The sequence below is a fragment of the Xenia sp. Carnegie-2017 genome, unplaced genomic scaffold, assembly GCF_021976095.1.
Source record: "Xenia sp. Carnegie-2017 unplaced genomic scaffold, XeniaSp_v1 HiC_scaffold_2, whole genome shotgun sequence".
NCBI lineage: Eukaryota > Metazoa > Cnidaria > Anthozoa > Malacalcyonacea > Xeniidae > Xenia > Xenia sp. Carnegie-2017.
In genome coordinates, this window is record NW_025813482.1 from 1379143 (window position 1) to 1390613 (window position 11471).

At 34.5% G+C, this 11471-nt stretch overlaps 1 protein-coding gene across 1 annotated transcript in view; it reads right to left on the reverse strand.

The window, feature by feature from the left end:
* Positions 1-10715, reverse strand: part of LOC124439707 (adhesion G protein-coupled receptor L3-like) — a 22080-nt gene extending 11365 nt beyond the window's left edge. Inside the window, exons 1-10 of the mRNA XM_046989987.1 lie at positions 10408-10715; positions 8950-9021; positions 7950-8098; positions 3745-3785; positions 2873-3301; positions 2441-2509; positions 2220-2343; positions 1628-1747; positions 1321-1408; positions 129-222 (exon numbers count right to left, since the gene is read on the reverse strand). Of these exons, the coding sequence (XP_046845943.1) occupies positions 129-222; positions 1321-1408; positions 1628-1747; positions 2220-2343; positions 2441-2509; positions 2873-3301; positions 3745-3785; positions 7950-8098; positions 8950-9021; positions 10408-10589 (1368 nt within the window). The 5' untranslated portion in view covers positions 10590-10715. The remainder of the gene's footprint in view (positions 1-128; positions 223-1320; positions 1409-1627; positions 1748-2219; positions 2344-2440; positions 2510-2872; positions 3302-3744; positions 3786-7949; positions 8099-8949; positions 9022-10407) is intronic.
* Between the last annotated feature and the right edge of the window lie 756 nt (positions 10716-11471).

Below are 11471 nucleotides of genomic sequence, written 5' to 3' on the forward strand. Positions count from 1 at the left end.
GGGCATATGCTTAGCAAAATTATAACAATAGGTTGAATTCTCCTTTTTCTTATTCACACTATATAACATCAACTAGGAACGAAACATTTGGCAAAAACACTCGAGAACTGGCATGTTAAGTGAATTACCTTACGACGAAATATTAGTTTTAAAGGAGTTTGAACTTCTTCTATATTTGAATTGAGAATGCTTGCTGAAATAAGATCTGAATCCACTTCAAAACTAGAAAATAAAACACCGACTATATAGACAAAATATTTAGGGTGTCGTTCTTTCTTCACGAGCTTACAATTTTTGACAAATCCTTAGGTCAATAAACTAATGCCTGTTTGAAATAAGCTTTTCAAAGATTTATCATCGTTTATTTCATTATTTGTTTTTAAATTATAGTTTGTTTTTTCCTCATGATGTAACTAAGGCCCCATCCACACATATACGGATATTCACGTATCCGCAACAAAAAAGTTGCGGATAAGCCTTCGTCCACATGCATCCGAATATTTGAGCGAAACTTTTGAATCCGCTCTCTAGAGTGAAAATTTCCGTATCCGGAAACAATTTGGATGCGTGTGAACTGTAAATTCGGATACTTTTGACCAAAATTGCCTGGCAACTATTATAGCGCGTTTAAAAAGTCGTCGAATTTGCTTCGGATCAATTCCAATCGACTTTCTACATAGCGTTGGATGTTTTGAATTCTAGTATGACTTTCAGTAAGAGTTCAACCTCATCATCACTCCAAATGAAGGAGACCGTCTTTGCTCTTCTAAATTATTTTCGATTTCTGTCCCAATTATGACATATATATTCAAACAAAACCGAACAACGTTTGCACACACAGACGGAATTCAAAATTGCTAACCAATTTACCGCCAATTTGCAACAATTTCAAAATACGCGAAGGAAACGGACAGCGCGAAGCCTTGGGAACTATAATAAATCCGAATAATATCGAGCTACGTGTGGACGCAAAAACATTTTTATACGCAACCTGATCCGCAACAAAAGTGTTGCGGATACGAAAATATCCGTATACGTGTGGACGGGGCCAGAACATAGCAAACACATGTAAGTTTTCCTGCTTGGTAGTAAGTAGAACGTAAATTTTATCTTCAAAAACGCTTGTTTACACATAGAAAGAGCTTCGTTTGAATGTAACCAATAACCACTACTCTGAACATGCAAATATCTTAGCCTTTTTTTAATAAAAACTCGTTCCTTGCAGGAAAAATTATAACATATATCAAAGATACTACAGCATTAACAAACTCCTTTCGAATGAATTTGAACAATGAAATTAACTGTAATGGTTTAAAATACCTGCTGAAATCAGCAATTGATGAACGCCGAGGCAACAGTTCACCAACAACAGACGATCTTATCCCAACGATTGCAATGCTATCTTCTCCTATTTCCAAAATATATTACATATCATTCACAAGTGTTATGTATGGAGATAACGTTGACTTAAAATTTAGTAAAATGATATGGTGAAGAAGAATTCAAAATTCTGGTAAAAACATAATTAAAAAATTCACGTGGCTTAAACAAAAATATACTGATAGCAATCAGTACAATGGTACACCTGAATATTTCGGTGTAGCTAAAGATACATATACACACGTACCAAGATTTGCTAATTCTGACTTTGGCAATTCGAAGTAACCATCACCAAGTGACAATGTCGACAAAAAATTAAAATCTTTGCTAGAAACTTTTGAAGCTTTGAAGACCTGTATTTCAGCATCTGTAGAAAAATGAAAATTCGTGTATAAAATTAGTAAACTAGTAAACTAGAAGATGTGCTGTAGATCCCATGCCCCACACATTCCCCACGCATTGTAAAGTAAACTAGAAGATGTGCAGTAGATCCCATGCCCCACATTCCCCACCTTCGCCACGCATTGTAAAGTAAACTAGAAGATGTGCTGTAGATCCCATGCCCCACACATTCCCCACCTTCGCCACGCATTGTAAAGTAAACTAGAAGATGTGCTGTAGATCCCATGCCCTACACATTCCCCACCTTCGCCACGCATTGTAAAGTAAACTAGAAGATGTGCTGTAGATCCCATGCCCCACACATTCCCCACCTTCGCCACGCATTGTAAAGTAAACTAGAAGATGTGCAGTAGATCCCACGCCCCACACATTACCCACCTTCGCAACGTATTGTTGATTGTAATTATGTGGCTAAATGAAACAATTAACATACTTACAAATATTACTTTCGTTAAAAATAAAAGATTGCAGACCATTTGCAATAGATTGGAGCATTTTAAATGCCTGAAGTTTCATTGCTTTGTTGATAACTTTCAATATCCTTTCGCCAGCACTGAAGTTCTACAATGTCATTATGAATATCATATCGACGCTCACAATTAATAATTTGCCATAAAAATATTAATTTAAAAAGGGATTTAAAAGTTAGGTTCAAAACCTTATTTAATTCATTCCATGTTTCTAGGTTTTCATCTTTCATAATGTTACTTGCAACCCGAAGGACTTGCTAAAAATATGGGAAAATTTTATAAGTAAAAATACCGAACGCAATCTAATCAGCATAACTACAAAATCATTAACATACTAAGTTTTCTAAAATTACAGTTGCTTGAAAGAACCGACACGACAAGGAATCCAGGATTATTTACACGTTGATAGAAAAAGCAATAATTGGCATAGTTTCACGATTTTCACTTTAAACTTTAAAGCTTATGTTTGCAGATTTCAATTCTCAAGGTTCGCGCAGTCTTGATTGGTGTTAGTGTTGACAGCATGACATTTCAACATCCAGGTACGTAATATTTAAGTGATTAATTACTCGTAGGAATAGCACATTGATAAAATAAAATATCGATAAATTCTGAAATACCTTAGTAGTCATATCATCGCTTTCGTTTTTCTCGTCAACATGTCTTTCCAGTTGTTCAACCAGGTCCATCAGCAATTTTGAGTCGATGGAAAGACCACTTGATGTTTCAACTGCTTTTTCAAGATTCCTGTTCATTTCATCTTTAATGTTTGGCTTTATTGTTGACGATGAGGGAGACACTGTTTTCGAGGTGATGACAATTTCAAGCTTACTAAGAAAGTTGTTCGGTATTTGATCCGATACCAATGATTTGCTGGGTGCTACACCAATAGCTGAAGGAGACAAAGATTTGAATACTGTTCTATCCACAATCACGTCGGACGTTTGATAAAGTAACGATGTTGCTTGAGTTTTTACAGAGGAAAAGCGAAATTCATGAGAAGTCATCAACGATGATCCTACTGAATGTGAAGTCAAACTAACGACAACCTGTCGACAAAGAAAGAATACTTGATACAAAAAGTTTCATGAAATGAGATAAAAATCTAGCGACTTTTTTTTCCAATTTAATTGCTCGATCAAGAAAAATTTGATAAAACTACAAAATACACCTGTACACAAATACAGCATCATCGCAAAACTGTCTGTCAAAAGGTCACTCTGCATTACTAAGCACTTAAGTAAAACAAAAAACAAACTTAATTATCAAGTAAGCCAGAAACGCTTTGATCATTCCAGGTAATGTGAAGTAAATTAAATTTCATGTTGTCCACGCACGACAAAATAAAGAAGTACGTAGCAACTCAGAACGTCACAGAACAAAAAAAATCTAATGGCATGCATTCCACCTCGTTAGGTATAGGGAATGTTATTTTGAAATAAATACAGCATTTATTGCAAACATAATAGCAGTTTAACACAGAAATACTTACATTGGCGCGAGCTGTTGTTTCACGAATGTTACGATCAACTCCTAAAATGAAAAAGTTCTACCTAAGTTTTTTAAATAAAACTTCATACAAATTAAATTCATAAAAAATAAATTTCATACAACGCTACACTGTTTTATTGTTCATTTTCCAGATTGTTAAACAGGGAATTTTGTACAAAAATAAATTTTTCACACGCGCGTTCGCTATAGCTATTTGCCAGAAGAAACAGGAGAGACCCGCAGAGGGTCTGGTTTTGGCCATACACATTCATACACTAATATTTTTGCATTTTCAAAGTAGTACTGTGAGTGCGTGGTTTTCTTGTTAGGCAAATTTCCACTATTCGTAATTCTAATGGCCACCTCAATAAAGGCTAATTTACATGGAGCTGCATTTTAAGCAGTACCGCAAAATACTCGCACGTTCACTACATTACGCATGCGCAAATTTGTCAAGTTCAAAAGGTCAATGGCACTCCTGTGCGAGCAAATAGCTCAAGAGCAACGCGACAGAGTTTAATTCATTCTACTTTTGAGTGCGTTGATTTGCTGCAAGCTCAAAACATTTCATAGGCCTTTCGCGAAAGAGCTTTCTCCAAAATCTCGGCAGCAACCACGTTTTTTTCTCAGACAACAGCGTACCCGAGCAATTTACGCTCTGTGGAAAAGCCTTCACAATTGAGAGCAACAGGCGCCGGAGCATTTTCCTCTATGCGTGATATGCAGCTCCATGGAAATCAGCTCCAAGAAAAATATTATCAAAAAATACACACGTGTCTGGACGTCAAATTACGAGTATTACACGCGCAAAGTTACAAGTTACGCAAGACTTGATAATAAAACATGTTTGTACCGAAAATTATGAAAGAATAATGGTAAAAAAGTATTGAAACAAAAGTAAAAAAGTAAAGAAAGAATAATCGCAAAAAATTATTGTGGAATTAAACGTGATGGAGCTTGATCTTTACTCAGTCAATTATGAAGCTTCCTATTGAATACGTACTTTGAAAAGGAAAATATCAACGGTAGAAACTATGAAAAACAATGTCGACAATCCATGTTTTCTAAAAAATATTTGATGACGTCATTAATTTTAGGAGAACTGGGCCAATCTTTCTGTTGGGTCTTATCGCATTTGTGAACTTTGGGTCATGGCACTGTGGCAAGTTTCATGTTGATGTCACAAAATTCACAGTTCTTTCAGTTGTGCCTCTCCATTATTTCTGCAAACTTCAATATTTCTCTATCCAAACGGGCTCGGTCAGTACAAAAACATTTCAGTCCGATATTTCTCTGTAAAGATCTTGCGTCGGGTTAATAAGGGCTTATTATTCCTGTTTTTTGTGCAATTTTAACTATGCTTACTTTTTATTACGTAAATATTTACTCAATTCAGTATATATGGTCATAATCATACATCGTATGAATCATCCATCGATCTCCTTATCTACAAACTTCCAGTTGTTTCTATTGTAGTCAGCTAAAGTTGATGGGTGTAGGTGATGTTTGTCATATGAAATGATCCTCGTGATCATATATTAACATCATCTCAACAATGAAACCAAAAGCAATTTTGAAATCTTTGTACGGTATTGAAGTAAATGTGTGGTAATTAGCAACTCACTTAAACACCCTATTAAGTCAAATAAAGTCTGACCTTTTGGGATGTTTAGGTGAATAGCTAATTGCGTGAGATGATACTTTGTCGCTTTCCATGACGATATTTCCACAAATGTCGAAGTTGCATTACAGCATCACAAAAACCAAGAGCAGATGACGATATGTAGATGGCACTTGCAGTTGTACTTTGAACGTCGTTAAATAAGCATGATTGTAACAACAAAACCAATCAGATAATAAAGCCATAATTTCACACCAAGACACATCAAATTATTGCTTTATTGTTGCAATTTCAAACAACATTTCCAACAATTTTTGTTTTGCTGTTTACCACAAATCTAAGATAGTTTCAATTAGAATACATGCGATCTGAATATCTGCCATCAAAGTTTTTAAATACACCACTTTCTTTATATGATGGCTAGAACGTTACATCACGGCCGCCACTTGGTGGTCAAATACAATGGAATATTCTATTAATGTTATTGTGCAATCCAAAATATCACGTGTGTTCTTGTCCGGGCAAATATTTACAAACACTAATGTGGTTCTCACATGAACTGTACGATCAAAACAACCAGCAGTTTTCTAATTTATTACCAATAACAGATATTATTTTATATTGCATAAAGCCATAAGGTTGAATAAAGTCATATGGTTCAATTTGTTGACCGTAGCTGCCATGCGCTTCTTCAGGTACTTGTGAAAAATGACGAAATCCGATTTGTCATTACCTTTAATACTTAATTCAGATTCGTAAATATAGAGCGGAGACAATACTTATTGACTAGGAAACAATCAATCAGTCAAAACCAACAAACGGTATTCATAAGTAAGGAAATCAATACCAGTTCTTAAGAGATAAAAGTATGAAAGACCAGAGTTCTAGCTAAAACTTTGAGCAATCATGTCTAAATACGTCAATACTAAATAATTTGAAGTTTGTTTTGACATCATTGCTATTGCCATATTTACTACTCAGTTTTTGTGGGGAGCCACTGCGCATGCACGCTAGCCAATATGTTAAAACCGTGCAGTGTGTATCATTGTGTTTTTCTGTGTCGATCTAGCATGGTCTAGAAGCGCTCACTCCAACGTGACTAATATTGAGATCAATCATTTCGTGCAATAAACATGTCATAAATACAATATACACTTTATATATTAAGGAGAGGAATGAGTTTTGTTTTCCAAGAGTCTTATGTTTCTTGAGATGAAGTCGAGACGCGCAGGGCATAGAAAAGTTTAGACAATTACTCATCGAGCCTTTTGATTAAAAAAGTGAGGACAAAGCAAATGAACACAGTTTGATCACGTACACAATGGACATAACTGCCGTTTTTAACCACATTCACATTTTATTTCATTTGTAATGCTTAATCGAAAAGACATTAAGACACAAGAGTTTTAATGTCATTTGTTATCATGATTTTGTACTTTCAATGTTCACTAAATGCTTTTGAAATTTGATTTACACGATTTGGGGCAGGTCATTTCGAAGAACCAGCAGTTCAATATCCACAAAAATTGGCATACATGTATTTTGAGGCGTAGAATGCAAGGAAATACTTAAAAAAGAGATAGTACTAGACTAGAATAAAGTAAAGATTGAGAACTAATGAATCCTGATGGTTGATCAAAAAGTATATCATTGCATTCTCCACCTTTTCCTGCACATTCAGTCAAAAAATGATGTTAAGGTGACGTTTGGTTCTTGAGATCGACCAGCCCAAAATGTACTATGTTCACAAACAAACAAGTTTCCATTTCTCGCTCCACCCTGTTAAGTTATGAGTTGCTGACAAAATTTTTTGCTGGATACTTATAGCTTAAGACAGTGTCTTCAAATTTTTACTGGCGTAATTCTTTTACTAGCAATATGATTGAAGTAATGTGGTGTTAAGCATCAAGGTCTTAAAACCTGATTTTGCAAGTATCTACTTTAAATGACATTCAAATGCTGTATTACGAACTGAAACAACCTTTTAGTTTTACTTAGATATTTTTCATACTGAAAACTTTTTCATAGAGTTTTTGTAAACGTCTCGTATACGTTTTTTTTTCATTCAGATGAAATATAAAGCATCTAAGCTGCGTAAAGCATAGGCTACGTACACACATGTACGCATCGTACCTATTTTTTCAAATGCCATTAATTTTAGCTTCTTTCTAATAAACGGAAAGCAAGTATTTTTTTCGGTTTCGTTTAAAAGCAGACAGACATATGCAAAATAATTTTTATGTCAACCACCTTAGTCATGACACACGGACAGTGCAAATGGAAAATCAAGAAGCGCTAGGTAGAGAACTGCGCATGTGTCACAGCACATATTTTTTCAAGAAAACGTAAGCGGTAAACAGCAAGAGGTAAGAAGAGCAGCAAGCAGTGCTGAAAAATAAATTTTAGAGGGGGGTCCTTTTAAAAACTAGAGAGGGCTCATTTTACAAGGATGAAACCGTGAAATCGTAAAACAAAGTGTGACGTATGCTTATGACGTCATAGGTGTTCACAACGTATAACTGAGAAGGTTAAGTACATAAGATGCTAAAATTAATTTTGATCATAAAAATTTCATTATAACTAACCACATAAATCTGACGATGATATGTTGCTTAAAGATCGACCCTTCAACCATGACGGAGTTTCACATCTTGCTGAAAGTCGTATTTTTGAGTTTACGTCTTTCGTCCAGTTCAAAGAACAATTGCAATTCAGTTTATTGTTAGATAGATCTCTAAATTTAACAAAATGAGTTTTAGGGTGGAGAAGTTGAATATTAAAAACCAGCATCACTTACGTGACGCACTATGAAATAATGTCAGAAAAAAAATGGGAAAATGAGCATAATTTATTTGTTAATTCTTGTCTCTTGATAAGTAATCAGAAAGTCCTTTTCATTAAAACCATATTCATCAAATGGTTGTGGACACTTAAAGAAATAGTGGATAAGTAACTTGCATGAGTTTGTATGTTTTGTTTGTAAGATATATTCTTGCAGGAGGAGGGGTGGGGAGAGCAAAGTTCAGTGCTTGTCACTAAACAGCACATGATTTAAAAAGATGAAATGCTGGTTCTCTCAAAGAGCTAAGGTGTGCAAAATAATGTTGCACCATATGACCATCACAGGGAAAGTTTGCATTGGCACTGTCAAAAGGGAAGGAAGCAAGGAGAGCAATAATCCACCACCACCACCACCCCTAAACACACATACCCTCCTCACCCCAGTGATATTTAAAAGACAATACAGTCTTTATTTTACTTGTAGAAATTAAACAATTGCAAGCAAAATATACAAAAGACAGCTAGGTTTTTTCCCCCCTCCCCCCCAAAAAAAGAAAATTTACAGATACCACTGTATCCAAACTAGGTGGTAAAACATTACTTTCTTCATACTATAAATTTTGCTAGTTATAGTTTTATCTTATACATTACAATCTTTCAAACTTTCATTTCTGGCCTGTCCAAAGAAATATCAGACATAGAAACTAAAAACAATGTAAAATGCCAAGTCTGATATCTTTTTCTGATATTTCTCTGAGCAGGTTGCATATTTTTACAACAATCACAAAAATGAATTCAACTTACAACAGTGTGAGATTAGGAAATTTACTGAAGAAGTTAGCAGACAAACTACGGATTTCATTATCATTGAGCAATCTAAAAAACAAAAAATAGACACAATAAACAAATGTACTTTTAATACAAAGCCTAATTTACCTTGAAAAAACATAACATGTAAAACTTAATAATCTGAAATAGACAATTCTGCAATTTTTTATTTTTATTTTTGGCTACTACACGTTGGGATAGGTGCAACAAAAATATACCATCTGACATACCAAAAAATTGCAATTTGTTCACTATTCATTATTCATGTTTGATAACACGGCATTTCTTCCACAAGCTAATTCCGCAATGCAAGCATTTTACGAAACTACATGTTTGTATTTGCTTCTTAAAAAACTGTTTCAAGAAAAGGTCCTTGTCATTTCAATGCAAGGTAAAACAAAGGTAAAACAAAGAACTGTCTACGTATGTTTCTCATAAAACCTATACCATTTTAGATGTTACATACATAAAATAAAAGATTTCATGCGATCTCACAACAAATAATCTTCATGCATACTGAGGTTCCCCTAATTGCAATTATAATTAGCCATTTAAAAACTACTTAATGTGAACAAGCCCAAATTGCATTCCTTCTACACTAAAAAATTACTGCTATCTTTTCTACATGACCAAGTCACCTGACTATCGACATCAGAGACTTTAAAAATTAGAGGCAAATCCAGGGTAGGGTACACCAAGATACAGCGGTTCAATTTTTAATATATTTACATTTTGAAATACATTACAAGCTAAATTTATTCTTTAGAAATTCAATACAGCCAATTTTGTTCACAAGATATTGAGCAACTATAATTTATTTTCACCAAAGCTGATCAAAATCTTAACTGAATTTCAAGATCACTTCGGCAGTTATGAAGTATTTGGATCATGCTTGACTAAATTTCATGCTTCAAAGTAATTCGCACATGTTACGTACTTAGTTCCATCACCCGCTTAAGTTTTACCGATACTTCATCATCATATATGAGCTTCTTCGCCGATTCCTTTACTGTTTATGTTATACATTAATTTGCCAGTGCGCATTTTTTTGCGGCTTAAGCAAAGAGCTCGATGAAAAGGCTTAAGTACACTGACACTAATTAAAATGATAATGAATAACGAACGCTTGACAGCAATATACGAGCGAACATATAATAAGAGAAATAATAGAAAGGGAAGTAAGAAAAAAGACCAAAATTAAATGAAAGACAAGATTTCAACCACACATCATAACATTAGTTTCAACAGAAACCTTTGATACCGCTGTGAACAATACAAGAAACATAAGAAGCTAATGATTTAAGGGCAATATACATTACTCGTGCTATTGAGTGAAGAGCACTGTTTATGTTATCCCACTCGAGGGAATGCAAAATATCAAAGATTATTAGAAAGACAATCTTTGATAGTTAAAGGATTGAGAAAATTACTTACATGATTTTGGCAGTGCTAGGAAGGTCGTTAGGCACAGTTGTCAAGTTCTGACTTGAGCAATCTAATTTGAAATCTTGACACACACAGAGTCGGTCACAACTCGTCGAATTCTTTGTCTTGATGAGGTTTGCATTAGCAGCGGTGAGAAAGAGAATTGAAAGGAGACAGATAAAAATTTTCATTGCAAATCTTGACAGGTTTGAATAGGAAATTCGCGAAATTTCTTTAGAAGTTCTCTATGCCATGATTGCGCACTAAGTGCGTAAGGGTCGGTATGACATATGAGTTGATCAATATATTGACATAGTGTCAGCACGTACACTGTGATCGTCACACATTGCTCATTTTGTCAATAGAATATACACAGGCAGTTACGGGCTAACTGAGCAACGTCCAGAAATCGGGCTGGCGTGTCGACCAGATGTGCAAAGTAGATGCTTCGCGAGAACAAAGACCATTAGCAGTGTTGCCAGATTGTGAACAAAGTTCATGGATTTATGAACTTTTGATTTTCATTTTGAATTTTTGTGAACAGAAAGAATTTTGTGAACATTTCATGAACTTTTACTTAAAAGTATAGACGACAAATTTACGTAGGTCAGTAAGTGATGATTTTTATTAACCCCATAAAAGCTGAAACACCAGCTTTTCAACAGATGTTATTTGTTTGAAAGTAAAATAGAGTAAAATAAATAATTTCTCTTGATTACTTGAACACAGAGAGAATAGAAAGTTGTTTCGCAAAAATTGCCTCGCAAAAATTGCTTTAAATATGATAATAGGACAATACGAGCACGACAAAGTGGGTTTTTTATGATGCAATTACTCATCTTCTTAAGTGATATACAAAATTTGATAACACAACAGATGAAGATACTTCACATACACGGTCGGCTGTGCTATAACCAAAAGTAACAGCTTTAGTTGCCATTATTAAAGTAAGACGAGAATTTTTGAGCTCATAAAAATCATATCTTACTATAGCAAGGCTTTATTAGTATCTCCCGAATTATCAGTTGATCACCAATAACCATGACTACTCCAATATTTAATTGATGATTACA